Source organism: Ostrea edulis, chromosome 7, assembly GCF_947568905.1.
Source record: "Ostrea edulis chromosome 7, xbOstEdul1.1, whole genome shotgun sequence".
NCBI classification, from domain to species: Eukaryota; Metazoa; Mollusca; class Bivalvia; order Ostreida; family Ostreidae; genus Ostrea; species Ostrea edulis.
Window position 1 is genome coordinate 51,844,375 of NC_079170.1, and position 17,601 is coordinate 51,861,975.

At 35.5% G+C, this 17,601-nt stretch overlaps 1 protein-coding gene across 2 annotated transcripts in view; it reads right to left on the bottom strand.

Annotated features, from left to right (window-relative positions):
- LOC125654314 (putative helicase MOV-10) overlaps positions 1-17,601 on the bottom strand; it is a 42,891-nt gene that overhangs the window by 23,369 nt on the left and 1,921 nt on the right. For both annotated transcript variants that reach the window (XM_056144700.1, XM_056144699.1), the window contains 7 exons: positions 14,691-14,752; positions 13,970-14,287; positions 7,120-7,480; positions 6,150-6,394; positions 5,550-5,790; positions 1,580-1,720; positions 328-490 (listed from right to left, as the gene is read on the bottom strand). In XM_056144700.1, coding sequence (XP_056000675.1) covers positions 328-490; positions 1,580-1,720; positions 5,550-5,790; positions 6,150-6,394; positions 7,120-7,480; positions 13,970-14,279 — 1,461 coding nt within the window. In that variant the 5' untranslated portion in view covers positions 14,280-14,287; positions 14,691-14,752. The remainder of the gene's footprint in view (positions 1-327; positions 491-1,579; positions 1,721-5,549; positions 5,791-6,149; positions 6,395-7,119; positions 7,481-13,969; positions 14,288-14,690; positions 14,753-17,601) is intronic.

A 17,601-nucleotide genomic window follows, 5' to 3' on the forward strand; every position in this document is an offset into this window, starting at 1 on the left:
ATACAACAGAATATCAATGCCCGAATTATCAACTTTAATTTTTAAAAAGTTGTACAAGTCATTTTTTTATCCAAGTTTTCAAAAAATGTATTCACTATTCATTAAAATATCATCTCCCTAAAAATGAATACGGTATAATTTTTTAAAAAATGAATTGCTTACATGCATTTCACTATTAAGTAAAATAACCAATACAGTGTATACTGTATTTGAAAATTCGATAAAACTTTAAAATATTCATCTTGAGCAAATATAACTAGACTTATGGCATGGTGTACAGGGTTTTCTCATATGAAGATGACATAGCAGTATTTTATCGTGTCGTACCTCCAGCATCAGTAATCGTTTATTGTGTAGACATTTCTTCATCGGAGCATCTGGCATGTCGTATTGGCGGATGTCTGCTTGCATTTGTAACTCCTCTACATTCATCAATATACTGAATCTCTTCTGGTATGTATTCTTACTCAAGGGATTTTTCAGAATTTTTCTGTAGAAAACAATTTGCATCACATAAACCAAAATTCACTTCTCTCATATAGAAAACATTTCTGTTTCAATATAAACAGTGATTGCATTTACTACTTTGCATGATGAAAGTTATGTTGCTAATAGATACCTTTAATAATAATCACATTCATTAACAAACAAGTAATTACTGTAAAATTGGTTGGAAAACATCATCTCCTAAACCTATAGGATCATACTGTAAAGTCATTAATTTTCACAGGAAAGTGTGCATATTTTTTGTTATTATACTTTCATGTAAAATACTCGAACCTGATTGGTCGAGAAGCATTTGAAAAAACATATTGCTACCCTCTGAGAACAGAAAACACGCGCCCCAGGGAGATAGTATCTAGCAACGGGTAACAGTACTTGACAATGGGTGATATTATAAAAAATTATCACATGCGTCAAATTTATGCGCGTACGGTTCGCCGTAGATTGCTAGACGACGTCGTTTGTAATAAACGCAAGTACCCGCATCGAAATACGAAATATCGCAAGACAGTGATTGATCAAATGTCAACAGATGCAAGTTTTTCTGCTTTCCAGTTTACATAACATTCAGTGTAATAAAACAAATATTGCATGTAGTTGAGGGTAACATTGAAATTTTCACCCCTTGAGAAACCATTGTCAACCTCGGCTGCGCCTCGGTTGACAATGGTTTTCTCGGGGTGAAAATTTTCAATGTTACCCTCAACTACATGCAATATTTATATATTGTTGTCATTTTCACAGGGAGGTGTGTGTATTTTTTGTTGTTTTCATTTTCGCAGGGATGTGCTTGTATTTTTTGTTGTTTTCATTTTCACCAGGAGGCAAGAGTATTTTTTGTTGTTTTCATTTTCACAGGGAGGTGCGAGTATTTTTTGTTGTTTTCATTTTCACAGGGAGGTGCGAGTATTTTTTGTTGTTTTCGTGGTATGGACATACCAATGAATCTTAGTCTTCCACGAACAAGAGTAACAACTCTTTACGAATGTTCCCATTGAAATCATTAATTTACATGTATAACCTGACAAAAAGAAAAGATTCTACTGTAGTGTATTAAAAGAAATAATCATGTCACCTGGTGGCTGTCATTTCTAGTTTCTCGGCCTGATTGGTACATTCTGAGGTCTTGAGCTTCTTCTTGATCATTGTTTTCATTTGACTACTTATCTGGTAACTCCTCAGGGGTATGGATCGATGCAGGTTATCCTCTGTCAACCTAATAAATATTCAATTCCAGATTTTCATAAAGTAACAAATACTTGTACATTGTATTTATAAGGCATTCTATTTGGTCATCATATCTTGCACACAAGTAATTAAAACTATCATTTAAATTAAAACAGTTAGCAACATCATAGCAAAAGTTGATGAGTAGTATATATTGCTAACTTCAATTGAATTAAAGGACAAGGTACGGTTTTAGCCAAAATCTGCCCTGTCAAGGAAATTCACCAAAATACTAAATCTGGTATTTGAGAGTGTGCCATTTATGAAAATGACCATTGTTATTCTTTATCTACCATAGTAGCTGTAATATATTCAACGGAAAACTTTATATTAACCTGACGACGTCACTAAATTTGACGTTAATTTTGACGTAATATACGAGAGTTCTCCCCAAGCGATGTTTTGAGTAGGAAAACACACATAGAAGTATTAATTCTTAATAAATGCGAAATTATTGGTTTTTGTACTGATTTGAATGGGTATTAAATGGAAATTGAAACCACATCAGATATGCCGCACAGGGGCAAAAACTGCAGGTATTCGCGGAAAGCTTTTCTGGTGCAGAAATATAATGGTTTGAACACCAAATTAATTAAAGAAACATTTATATACTGGTAACAGTGATTTCTTATTTCTGTCTCCAACTTGGCGAATTTTAAGATTTTTTTTATATTTGTTAGAGTCTCGCCTGCATTCGGAAAAAAAAAATTATGACATCAAAGGCAGCTCAAATTCAAATCACTGAATTTTATGCGAAGTTTGGGTTATCACCAATGTAATTCTTCACGAATCGGAACACAATAGAATTCATCGGTATTTGTTTTTAATTGGCATACGCAATATTCCATATATGTATATTCTCAATATTATATGCGTGGTATTAAGTTGGAGCAAAATGTCATTTCATGGGTATACTCAGGAAAAAACGCAGTGTTTCTGAGAAACTAGAAACACAACTTCAAAGGGAAGATAATTATGAAACGGTTACGGTTATCAGTGGTAGGGCATTCGCTTCGTAACCGGGAGGTATAGTGTGTTCGAACCCTGCTCATGACATGCCACGTCGAACCTGAGACGTTGACATACATGTGCTCTTCGACAAACGCTCAACAAAAGTGAGAATCACGGGTCTTTCAGATAGGCACCTGATGCCACCTCGACTGTGTCCAGGGGTCCGTGTTTGCCCTACTCTTTATTTTGTATTCTTTATAGAAATTACGCAAATTCGAATTCATCACTATTCGATATCTTCAACTTTTCGTGACCTTAAAAAAGGAGGCCCTGTGTCACAACAGGTATTGGCACGTTAAAAAAAATCAATGCTATAGCCTTAAATGCTAATCATAGGTTTTATATGTGGTACGTCACATACAGCTGATGATTTCTCAATTTGAGAGAAAAGTTCTCGAAAGGACGTAAAATAAACAAACAAAACATGAAAAACTTTTTAAGTCAAACTCTCTCTCTTCTCTCTCTCTCTCTCTCTCTCTCTCTCTCTCTCTCTCTCTCTCTCTCAAATATACCATGCCTCAAACAGACCGTCTCTTATGCACATATTCACACACACTCTCACTCACCACTATCAGGCTTCTCCACAAAAAATCGTCAATGTGTTCGGTACTGTACAACTGAGCGATACAAAGCTGGTACACCCCAACACTTGGTTTGCGCAATTTAGTGTCATTGTATCCACTTTTGCTCAAAGAAACCCTCTTAAAAGTTGTAAAATACAAAAATCATTCGATAGTTTATACAAGAGAAATAAAACTTAAGACTTGCTAACCAACCCCTGCCCCATGATAAAAGAAAACCATTCAAATCTAAACTGCATTTTCTCATTATGCAAGTATATACATACATCGTATATTTATCTCGAATGGAGAAAAAAATAAAATTTTGACGGAATGCTCAATACTGCAAGTCTCAATATTATATTTATATATAGATCTACCCATATGTTGTGTATTCGCTTTGTGTAACCCCCCTCCCCCGGACTGCATTTTATAGTAGTAGAGAACGATAGATGAAATGTAATTGTAAGTGCTACATTGGATACATGTAATCAACCCACTCCAATGCTACCAAAATCCCTATTTTTGTGTTTGTCAATGTTTTCGAGAAGTCACCCCCCCCCCCCCTTTAAAAAAAAAGAAGATATATGCGCCTATAATCTATTTCAATCATTGTAAATTAAAATACATATAGTAATACGAGTAACACATATGGAGCAAATTATCTTTCAGGCACCTCAATTTAAAAATAATTTTAATGAGTAACATATATTCCTTAGTAAAAAGTGCCTTGCAAGAAATGTATATTAATCCCTATCTTAGCTACACAAACTTTTTTGGTTTTGTATTGTGTTTTCAAAAATGAAAGTGAATTAGTGTTCCCCAAACAACGAAATAGTTTTGTAACTATTGCAGATATACTAGAACACTAAAGACCCCCAGTGCCATATTGTGACACCGATCATCCGGTGTTAAGGTCATCTCCAAGGACCCGTGACATTGACACTTGATGCCGAGCAATGTCACTACCTGATTTAACGACTTCGGTCGTTCGCGGGCGGGATTCGAACCCCGGGCCTTCCGCATGCGGGGCGAACGCTCTAACCGCTCGACCACCGCGGTGGTGTATATTTATAGATAGTGTGCTTAAAATTTTATATTTGTGAATAACCATCGTAAACTTTCTGACAAATAAATTGTTGTCTTTGAAAAATATAAAATGTTACACTCGCGCTAAATACGTCACTGATGTACGTACGTACCTAGGTGGATATTGTCGTCTGCTGTTACATGCCGTTTCCCATTTAATCAAATGAATGGTAAAAAATAATGCTTGAATCTTCAAGGAATATATTATTTATTAAAAGAATCGTCCATCGTTATATAAACTATTTAAATGTAGCTTGCCTGGTATGTAACATGAATTCTCACGAATCGTCGGTTGGTGCTATTTATATACCGTTCTGTTTACACTATAGTCATAACAACAAAAATGGCATCCGGTCTGTAAGATAGACTTAAATTTATCCGGATTTTCTATTATTATTATGATTTTATTAAATGTCAATGTGTTTAAATAAATAACTATATGAGCATATATTATTTGAAAATATATTTACTACTCAAATGATTCTCGTTTCCTCTTCAACCGCCACGATCAACGCAAATTGCGTCACGATGGCGAATTTGTTAGCATCTTTCAACTGATATTTTAACCCCTCTTCCATCGTCGCCCGGGATGAAACTAAGAGGAATTGTAAGTTATTTAGTAAATTTTTAATCCATATAAAAATTATTCCGGGCGACGAGGGAAGAGGTGTTCAATTTCACAAGTTTATCAATACAAAAACCATGAAAACACCACAAATAGCCTGAAAGCCATTACTTTATTTGATTATGTACTACGCATGCGCGTAGATGAGTTGATTTCCATATGCTTTTGAGAGTTACTATAAGTTACTCTTTTAGGAATTTGACAGGAAAATATCTGCAACGCAAAATAATTTTCCTCCATAAACGCCGGGCAGAATTTGGCTAAAACCGTACCTTGTCCTTTTTGGATAATGAATTCTATATACTTGTAATCTGCAAAAATCAGTATGTAAAATGTTGGTAACTCTACCATTATCACTACCAAAGGTAACTTTAAACTGCATACAAAATTCAAAACATTTTGAAGGCTACCATCAGCCTTAATCCCCAAATATCACATTAGCTACAGACATTACAGAATTACTGGTACACCTGAGCAAACTTAGAGCTAACATTCAGCCTCAGTATGCTGTGCACGTCTACTTAAGCTCATACCTAGGGGGCTTGTAGCCTGGGACGGTCTCCACGGACTCCTGATACTCTGCGGCTCGTGTTGGGGGTTTATAAGGGGCAGTGGGCTTCAATTCCTCTATCAAGTCGCTGACACACTTGGCGTTTAGGTAGCGAATGATGTGGAATTCTTTCCCAGATGCCCGACGCAGATGAAAAGCAATGGGAACATGGAATGTTCCCAAACCCCTGGCACAGGCATGGACTTTGATGATGTAATGACTCCCTTTATAGGACAAAATACCAGGTAGATGTTAGAGATCGCATTCATTTTATTCTATACACTAAATGTAAATACTGACTATTCATCATGAGTTTTAAAGTATATGTGTCACTGTCAAATTAAATACAGAAATACACATGCAAGTTCACAGGTAAAAATTTTCTTCCGAAAACTTACCGAGAAAATTAATTGTCCCCAAAATCTATGGAAGATTAGTCATTCAAGTGACTCTTCATAACTCAAAGTCCACAGGACCACCAAAAAAACTTTGAGAGACCAAGAGTTCAGAGGTTTTAAGAGCTGGCTAAATCCGGACCAGTAAGCTATGCTAAAATGTTCAAATCTTACTTCATAAAACAAACCTGGGATTAACGACACCATCCCCTGGCCCTCTGTCACTTTCTTCATGTCATCGAGTTTGAACACCCTCATTCTCTTCAACATCTCACAATGTAACAAATTCACTGCCTCGCGAGTCTGATTCTCGACCTTCAGGAACATTGTTTTTTTAATGTTTTCTTTGATCTGTATGTGGTACGTTCCGCTAGCGTATTCCGCATTGTCTGATGTTATGGAGATGCCCTCTCTGTCTTTGATCAGATAATCCCTTAAAATGAGGAAAAAATGTAAAGTTCAACTTAAACGTAAAAGTCTGACTCAAAACCTAGTAACACCAACTTTTTATCATTTATGACTATACGTGTCTTTTTTCATTGTTACTAGCCATTGTATGAACTCCAAGCTGAACCTGTAGTTCTCTCGCATCTTTTAAATCAGCATATTTGCAGCATTACAATTTAAACAAGTGATATAATTTTTTGGAATCACTTATCTTTCATTGCTGAGAAAAAAATACATATATTTCAGTGATATATTTTATATATATACAGCTGTATTTTAATTTTATCCGATCTATTTTCTGTTCTCTTACTTATCTATCTGTGAATAGGTTTTATACAGGACCGCAATCAATGTAACTTAGTCATTTGATACTAAATGTGCTATCCCATCTATTTTTTCAATAATAAACCCTTCATTTCTTCTATAGAAACAACTACCAAATTTGAATAATTGTGTTTTCTAACTTCAAGGTTTTCTATATTATGGATTTTTCTTTCCTTTGGGGGGGGGGGGGGGGGGGGGGGATGGAGGGAGGGAGGCTGTTTATTCTAAGTGTTGTTTTGGAGTGAGGAGAGGAAGGAGGCATCAGCTTACTTTATAATATGATGACTGACAGACCAATACAGAAAATATCTAATATTCCCTTCAGATGTATATCTGAAATACATGACTGTAAAGTTGGTTTTTAATTTGATTTTTCTCAGTTAAAACCTTTGTTTTTTCAGTTCGAAGGTGACGACTCCTAGCCTGTGTCTTCTCCCCTGGGAGTGTTTTCCCATTTCAGCTGCTGACGTGGACCTTGAGCCACAAATCGTACATTCGTAATAGTTCCCAATCCGCTTGATGTTCTCAATATCCATCGAAGGCTGGGTTTGTCCAAGCCGGATACTGCCAGCCTGAGCTTTGTTGCTGCTGTCAGACGCTGGGGAGGAGCTATGACTTCGGTCTGGGGTGGGAGAGTGGCTGCGATTGATGACCACATGCTGGTTAACTGCCACCTGCCCAAACCTCTTGTGGGGCGGAGTTCTTCTGTGGAATCTCCCTACATTAGGATCGCTGTTGTTTTGGTACTCTGTTTAATGACAAATGTAAGCAAGTTCACTCGATTTATGATTTCAGTTCTAAATCACATTAGAAAAAACACACAAAAACAATTTGTTTCCTTATTTGAGCTAGGGACCTTTACTTTTTTTATCTAAAACGTGATAGTAGTCATGACCTCATGACCTCCAAACCATTGGTGGTTGTCCTCATCTCATAGGGAGACTCATCATATAACATTATATTGCTTAAACTCAAGACTATTTAAGATATCATCACCCATAAAAAAGGTTGCACCACATGATGCAGCGACCTTTAATCTATAAAACAAACAAAATGATTCATCTTGACGTCATGCAGGGTTTGACACTAAGGCACGTTCGACCGACCGAATCTACTAAATGATAGGTAATGTCGGGTAAAATGTTGATTTACTAGTCCAACTGGTCGTGTTGAAAAAATAAACAAATTTAGGAAACTTTACTTTAAACAGTAAGATATTTTATTCTCAAAAAACAAAAAAACCCTTCAAAAAATAATGTAAAGAGTTTGCGAGCAATTTTGAACCACAGGATGACATAATCTCTATTTTTAGTTCTATTACGTAGTGGTTGGAGGTGATGTTCTACGACATCTACACAATGTTAATGTGTGTAAAGTTATGTTTTGGATAAATAGATTTATTGAATTCATTTTCATTAAAAAAAAACAACAGTTCATTTGAATTGAATATAAGAAAGTGTTTATCAAATTAATGAATTACGTTGTAAACAGCAATTTTTCATTGTTTACATATGTGCGGGAATGTCTATATTCAAATACGACTTCTCGTCCTCAAGGAAAGCAAAAGATGTCCCAAGAAAGAACAAGAGGCCCATGGGCCACATCGCTCACCTGAGTCACCTTGGCCCATATCTGAAGACTTTCCATACATATTTGCATGTAAAACCTTAGTCCCTATTATGGTCCAAACTACCCTTTGCAAACTTGAATCTACACTATGTCAGAAAGCTTTCATGTAAATTTCTTTGGCCCAATGGTTCTTGAGAAGAAGATTTTTAAAGCTTTTTCCTATATTTGTATGTAAAACTTTGACCCCCCCCCCCCCCCCCCCCCCCCACTTGTGGCCCCATCCTACCCCCGGGGGGGGCATGATTTGAACAAACTTGAATCTGCACTATGTCAGAAAGTTTTCTTGTAAATATCAGATTTTCTGACTCAGTGGTTATTGAGAAAAAGGTTTTAACTATATATTTGTATGTAAAACTTTGATCCCCCTTGTGGCCCCATCCTACCCCCGGGGGCCATGATTTGAACAAACTTGAATCTGCGTTATGTCGGAAAGTTTTCATGTAAAAATCAGCTTTTCTGGCTCAGTGGTTCTTGAGAAGAAGATTTTAACTATACATTTGTATGTAAAACTTTGATCCCCTATTGTGGCCCCATCCAACCCCCGAAGCCCATGATTTGAACAAACTTGAATCTGCATTATGTCAGGAAGCTTTCATGTAAATCTCAGCTTTTCTGGCTTAGTGGTTCTTGAGAAGAAGATTTTAAAAGTTTTTCCCTATATATTTGTATGTAAAACTTTGATCCCCCCCTTGTGGCCCCCATCTTATCCCCGGGGGCCATGATTTGAACAAACTTGAATCTGCACTATGTCAGAAAGTTTTCATGTAAAAATCAGCTTTTCTGGCTCCGTGGTTCTTAAAAAGATTTTTAAAGATTTTTCCTTTATATTTGTATGTAAAACTTTGATCCCCTATTGTGGCCCCATCCAACCCCCCCATCCAACCCCCCCCCCCCCCCCCCCCCCCCCGAGCCCATGATTTGAACAAACTTGAATCTGCATTATGTCAGGAAGCTTTCATGTAAATCTCAGCTTTTCTGGCTTAGTGGTTCTTGAGAAGATTTTTAAAAATTTTCCCTATATATTTGTGTGTAAAACTTTGATCCCCCCTTGGGGCCCCATCTTATCCCCAGGGGCCATGATTTGAACAAACTTGAATCTGCACTATGTCAGAAAGTTTTCATGTAAAAATCAGCTTTTCTGGCTCAGTGGTTCTTGAGAAGAAGATTTTTAAAGATTTTTCCTTTATATTTGTATGTAAAACTTTGATCCCCTATTGTGGCCCCATCCAACCCCCGGGGCTCATGATTTGAACAAACTTGAATCTGCATTATGTCAGGAAGCTTTCATGTAAATCTCAGCTTTTCTGGCTTAGTGGTTCTTGAGAAGAAGATTTTTAAAGTTTTTCCCTATATATTTGTATGTAAAACTTTGATCCCCCCTTGTGGCCCCATCCTACCACCGGGGGCCATGATTTGAACAAACTTGAATCTGCAATATGTCAGGAAGCTTTCAGGGAAATTTCAGCTCTTCTGGCCCAGTGGTTCTTGAGAAGATTTTTAAATGACGCCACCCTATTTTTGCATTTTTGTGATTATCTCCCCTTTGAAAGGGACATGGCCCTTCATTTGAACAAACTTGAAAGCCCTTCACCCAAGGATGCTTTTGGCCAAGTTAGGTTGAAATTGGCCCAGTGGTTCTGGAGAAGAAGTCGAAAATGTGAAAAGTTTACGGACAGACAGACAGTCGGACGCCGGACAAAATGTGATCAGAATAGCTCACTTGAACCTTCGGTTCAGGTGAGCTAAAAAGGTTGGGAAGAAACAAAGCAGCCAGGCTTATGAAATAGAAATTTGAAAAAAAGATTGAGGTCATTTTATTCTAAATGGACTAAAGAATTTCCGTGCCGGTAAGAATTTAAAGAAACTGAAAATGTGTTTGAAAATAAAAGCATCAAATTGAATGACGAGACTGAATTTTTTTTTTTAGACAATTAAATGCATTTTAGCCTAGTTCAAACTTAACGTTTGTCATTTACATTTAGTATTTAGATATGGAGAATCTATCAGATTTTTTCTGGAAAGTTGGTCAGGGCTAGTGGATGTAAGGTCAGGTCTAGCAAAAATCATTTGAATAGCCCGATTGGTCTACTGTTCAAAAAAGTTAATGTCAAACCCTGTCATGGAAACCTTTGTGAAATTCAATTGCTCAAGTTAAACAGTATCTAAATAACATCTGGAAACCTTTCCTTTGGATTTTTAAAAGACCTGTCCTGGATTTCTCGAAAAAATCTCAATGCTACTTAAGTTTGAGTTTTCTTTTATTTCAGCAGTCAAAATTTGAGCAAAATCTCAGATCAAGTTTCGACTTCAGTTTCTTTTGAGAAATCCAGGCCCAGTGTCTTTGGCCTTTGATCTAAAAAAAAAAAAAAACCAAAAAACAATAAGGGTCATCCTTTAGTCATAGAAACTTCCTGTAAAGCTTTAAGTCTCAGACAATGAGATTTAATTTATCCGATGTTATCTATATATAGCCCTGTAGTCTTTGTTGAAATATATACACGATTTACTCACAATGTTATCCAGTTATAACAATATAGTTAAAGTTGATTGTTTTGTTTGCAATATTATTCTCGTTTACTATGTACATGTAAAACCCTGCAAGTCCTCATTGATGTATAATGTGAGTCCTCATTGATGTATAATGTGAGTCCTCATTGATGTATAATGTGAGTCCTCATTGATGTATAATGTGAGTCCTCATTGATATATAATGTGAGTCCTCATTGATGTATAATGTGAGTCCTCATTGATGTATAATGTGAGTCCTCATTGATGTATAATGTGAGTCCTCATTGATATATAATGTGAGTCCTCATTGATGTATAATGTGATCGTGACGTTACCCAAGTTATCTGTCTATAACCCTGTTCTCCTCGTTGATCTACGTGTACAATGTGATTGCAATGTTATATCCAAGTTATGCATGTATATATAACTCTATAGACTGTCCTCATTGGTCATTTTAATTTACAATAGCTGATCAATGCAAGTACAGTGAAACTAATCCAAACCGGCCCCTCAGAAAACCGGTTCTCCCTGAATATCGGCCGATTTTCAAAGTACCGGCAGAAATCTTAACATTCCCTTACAAAGAAAGTTTTACAAAACCAGCCACCCCTGAAAACCGGACATGGGCCACTTTTTAAAGTACATGTACAAAAATTTGTTAACAAACATGTGTAATTTACCCTTATCATACTGGCCACTTTTTGAAGACAAGAAAATTGTGGCCAGAGGGTGATCAAGATTGTCCAGGTGTGCAAATTGACTGACCATTTGGCCAGGTAGGAAATTATCAAAGGGAGGTGTGAAAAACAAAAGTGGCCTCTTTAATTTCTATTGTTTACCTGTGCTGTCAAGGGTGTTAATTGACACTTAGCTAATCCAAGTTACCCTTCCAAATTCTGTACAAAATGTAAAACAACAGATGTTTGTAAAACACATATGCCCCCCATGGTGCAAAATTGAAAAGGGTTATACACACACCTCATTTAATTGATAGTACATGTATTATCATCAATTCAAAATATTGAGCAGACAATATCTTCCTATGTCAAGAGTGAATTGACTATGTGACCTAAAATTCAATAGGGGTCATCTACTCCTTATGCTGTACCAGTGTACCAAGTTTGGTATGTGCCAATCAAGCAAATAATTCTTAAAATATAGAAGACAATATATTACTATGTCCAGTTTAACTATTGACTTTTGACCTCAAAATCAATAGGAGTCATCTTCTCCTGAATATACACCAGTGTACTATTTAAAGTTTGATGTCTGTCAAGCAAAGGGTTCTAAAGATATTGAGCAGACAGTATAATCCAATGTCCAGGTTGACCCTTGACCCTTAAACATGTGACCTCAAAATCAATAGGTATCATCTCCTGAAGATGTACCAGTGTACCAAGTTTGATGTCTGTCAAGCAAAGGGTTCTCAAGATATTGAACCGACAGTATATTCCTATGTCCAGTTTGACCCTTGACCTTTGCTCATGTGACCTCAAAATCATTAGGGGTCATCTTCTCCTGAAGACGTACCAGTGTAACAAGTTTGATGTCTGTCAGGCAAAGGGTTCTAAAGATATTGAACGGACAATATATTCCTATGTCCAGTGTGACCCTTGACCTTTGCTCATGTGACCTCAAAATCATTAGGGGGTCATCTTCTCCTGAAGACGTACCAGTGTAACAAGTTTGATGTCTGTCAGGCAAAGGGTTCTCAAGATATTGAACGGACAATATATTCCTATGTCCAGTGTGACCCTTGACCATATGACCTCAAAATCAATAGGGGTCATCTACTCCTTAGGATGTACCAGTGTGCCAAGTTTGATGTCTTTCAAGCAAAGGGTTCTCGAGATATTGAGCGGACATTATATTCCTATGTTCCAGAGTAGATTGACCCTTGACCTTTGACCTGAAAAACAATAGGGGTCATCTTCCACTCATAACCAACCCACATATGAAATATCATTATCATCAAGTGAATGGTTCTCAAGATATTGAGCGGACAACACATGGTCTACAGACCGACCGACCGACCGATAGACCGACAGTTGCAAAACAATATGCCCCCTCTTTTTCAAAGGGGGGCATAAAAAACAGTTAGGAACATATTGAATGAATACAGTATCAAACGCCATATTGTTGCACCATTCAATCGTACCAATATAAGCAGTAGTTAATAAAGAAAACAAACCCATGACTGTTAATGATAATTATTAAAAGATTACTTAATTTTCTTGGTTTCCATAGACTTAAAATTCCTAAGAAATATTCAAATAACAATTTCATATTTACTACTGTACTTTTCAAAAACATCAAAATAAATTTGTTAATGATATAAGCGATGCATGTAAACAGAGTTTTTATAGGTAAGAGGAATTCCAATATGCCTCTGTGTTTTCTTTATGTATCGGAATCCTGTTATAGATTTTCAGTTTAAAATTAGATGATTTCGGTGAGAATATTTCTTATCAATTACACATGTATAGTATAATTACATGTACCTGTAGGTACAAGCAGACTAATTTGATCTTCACCGATAATTGATCATAGATCACCAGAAGAAAGGAAACAGTACCTACTTTATGAATATTGAGATAAAATGTCTCTAAATGCTAAATTCTCGGTTAACCGGCCACCCCTCCAAACCGGCCGTTTTTATCGGTCTGAGAGCTGGCCGGTTTGGAGAAGTTTCACTGTAGTCAAATCATGCTTCTAGTTCAGAGGTTTAGTATGGTTGAAGGTACTTAGTGATTTTTTAAGAGTCTGCATTTACCAAAAACTGAGTGATATGTCGATATGAAAATTCATCAGATTTTATGAATCAGACAATACTACTACTCCTGTGAGACATGTCTCTGTCACGCAAGCAAGAGCAAGCCCCCATTAGATCTGCACAGTCACACACACACAGCTACAACATCATTCATTTAACCCACATCAAAAATTCCAGCAATTCGTACTGCAAAGCTTTGTCAATGTCACCAAACTACTTTTCACATTTCTCCCATCTTGCATGTAAATTTTCAGGGAATAACTTTTGCTTTGTAGAGTTTACACATGTCTAAATTTACACATAAAATATTGGCAGTAACAATCTTACCATTCAGTCCGCTTCCTTTTCTGTGCGAGTTGAGATAGGGGGGAGCTGCGGGCCCTTTATGGATGTGAATGCCTCTCAAATGAAGCTGACCACAGGTAAACAAGGCCTGTATCACAGGCCCATAAGCTAAAATTTTCTTTTTTGGGACATTTCGCGATTTTTCTTCCACGTATCTATCGATATAAATTGTCTGAAGATCCTTCTTTGTCAAACCAATAAAGTCTATGTTTTCAGACCTCATATATGTAAGGAAGTCCACTCCTTGGTTTTTCTTCTCTGCAAAGGTAACTCTTCTGCCACTTTTGTACATTTTGCTTGCTACAAAACCAAGCCACAGAAAATTTAATTATTTTGAAAATGTTGTGAAAATGATACATATCATTATGGGTGAGAATAAGACAGGAACAGTTTCATCTAAATCTTTAACATCATGCAGCAATCATTTGTTAATACAAAATCTTACATGGCTTGAGTTTATATCTTACTGACATAACAAAAAGTGAATTCCAATAATGATTCATAAACTTTTTCTGTTACTTTGAAGTATATTTTTAAATAAAATAAATTTGAAATATAACAAATTATATTTACATGTCTGCCCTTGCATATGTATTTTTTATCACAATGAATTACATGTAATGCATGCAACATTTCAGATAAAAATGCAAATGTCAGAAGACTATAGACAGCATTTATAGAAATTCTGCATAATGTGCAATACCTTTAAAATTCCACTCCTTCAAACTGAACTGTATCCATATAAACAGTCATGTTCATGTCAGCTGTAAAAATTCATATTTGATAATTAGGAATGAAAGCAATTGCTCAGAAAATGTTTCAATTTTAATTCAATTCACTTAATGCCTCAAGCACTAATTGAAAAGGAAGCCTAGGTGTCACCATCAGGTGAACAGTACTCAATTACAGGTTCATGACCTTAATCCTCTTTGCTAGCCATTGGTACTTAATCCACTACTTTTATCTAGATGAAAGTAGGAAATCAGAAGCCTGAAGGTGGACCTTAAGGTAGCTTATTACACCAAAATTTTATTAATTGGCTTGTTAAAACACCTCTTATGACATAATTATGATTTCACTATCAAAAGAGTGATACAAGCTCTCAATTATTTTATATGAAATTTTTGTAATTTTTTTCCAGAATGATATAAAAGGTGTTTTATTTGCAACATTTAAGAGATTCTTGAGTCCAAATTTTGCTGTGATTTAGTGCATGATATGAATATCCAATAAAACATGCATAAACAACTCATATAGACTTTCCAATTTTTTGAATAAAAAATATTTATGAAAATTGAAAAGGTTATTTGTTAATATTTTTTCATATACGGATAAAATCTTCATTTTATTCAGACTACATAAAAGTCATCTTTTTATGATGGCCTGAAAGTTTATCTTTCACTACAGTTACTCAAAATTATAAACACACTCCCTTATGGGCATTGGCCATTCAATCTTTAGATAGCTTTCCATGTAAAAGCTTTAGCAGTATGCAACACATGATTAATGATGCATTTTTTCCCCTATGAAGGCACCCATGTTAGTGGTCTCTGTAAAATATTGTCTAGTCCTAGACTTACGGTTTTTGAAAAGGTTGAGTTCCAAAAAAAATCATATTAGAGTCCCAGTAAAATTTTATGAGTCAGGTGTCAAAATTCCCATGTGAACATTACACACGTCTGGCTCAGTACAAGACATAGGCTGAATAATCATGTTTAATAATTTAATTATTAATCAATACTCCTATAATGTCAAATTGCATACCATTAATATCCCAATCAAAATTTAAATTACTACTTAAAAGTTTTTGCATTTTAAAACCACATACAAAGTACTTCCCTATTTGAAATCCTTACTTTTAGAACTAAAAAAAAATTCTCAGTTTTTGTTTTGTTACAATTTGTGTATTTACTGATGTTAAGCACATCCTTGTAAGTGTCTTAGTGTGGTCTTAAAAAATCACTGCCATGTCTCCTATATTTGTAAATTTGCTAAACACCGACACTGAATATGACGTCACAATGCACTGTTTACATCAATTGCGTTATATTTCCCGCCTTCAATGAAAAAGCTGATTAAATATCCATAGTTAGGATGCTTTGATAGAACTCTGTCCTCACACGTCTGGAGCTAACTTCGGGATATTTTTTGTCCTGTGATGGATATAGATACTAATGCCAATACTTTTTGCTTTGCCCTCAAACACGGTCACGCCGTAAGCAGTGATTTTTTAAGACCCATTTTAGGTCCGAATATTGGCCATTTCCCCTCCCAAAAATTACCTATTTTTTCCCCATTGAATTTAACTTGCACTTTTCCCAATAATAAAGACTGGTGAAAAACGTATTTGTTAAAAAATAAATTCAACGTAAATAGTTTATGTACGACATGACAAAGACGCTTTAATTTTTAAATTAGATGATTTAGAAAGAATAATTGAAAATTTTAAGAGCTTACAGAAAAGAAATCAAGTTAAATATGTAAAATAAAAGGAGAATGACATAAATTTGTGTTTGATTTCTTGTTTGATATGATATATTTAGAATGTTTACAACAATGTCTAGGTTTTCCCAATTTGATCAAAATGTTAAAAAATTTTCCCAATTCGAAAGCCACAGGACCCTTTTAAAAAATGTTGAAAAATCAGAGGAAAGACATATTAGATAAACTAAAATATGGGCATAAAGTGCAAAAACTAACAGTTGAGATGGGTTTTGCATTGAGATATGGCATTATTATTTCCTGCTTGAAATGGTACGATTCTAGTGGAAGTTTAAATGATTTTGGGATACTTCCTCGTCTTCTTTGTAGAAAGAAATATCAAAATCCTTGAGTAGTTTTTTAACAAACTGGTCTATTTACGAAAATCTCATATGACATCATATTAAAGAGGCACTTTCTCCCTTCATAAAGATGTTTATGTTTCTAATGCAAATGTTCCAGATAGTTATTGATGTTTTGAAGGCTATACAATACGATTTCTGGTCGTTTCGGCCTTTTTTCAGTTCAGCCCCAAAGAAAATGATATGCCATTTACAGATTACATAACACATTATGATGCTGATTAAATTATAAACTGGTACCATATGATGCAGTTATTTTTAAGGCACAAATATTTTAATGACAAAGATCATGTTCTCATCTGCTAGTTTTCTATCAACATGAAATATACCCCAAGACTTTGTTTCCGTTGATGTTTTCAATATTCTGGCGACATATTTTTGTTTTCAGAAATACCGATTAACAGAGAAACTAACGAAATATCACCTTTCAAAAATCTAACGTTCATTTCAAGTGTTAATTTATTTGGGGGCTTATGTTATAACGTGAATATTATATAGATTAGATGGACTTAGTGTAAAAATAAAACGCATGACATATTGATAATCATATTCTCCTTTCTGCAATTACATGTAACTAGCTATATGAAAATGTAGAGAGACAGTTTTTGGAATTCTTTAATTTTTCAGCAAATAAATTTGTGAATTGCACACATTAACTGAAAATGGATGATCATATTTCAATATCTGTAGCTACCGCGCCGACTCAATATATTTCACACATTTTGTTAGAAGTCAAACATCAAATATCCGAGACCCCCACTTGTTCTATCG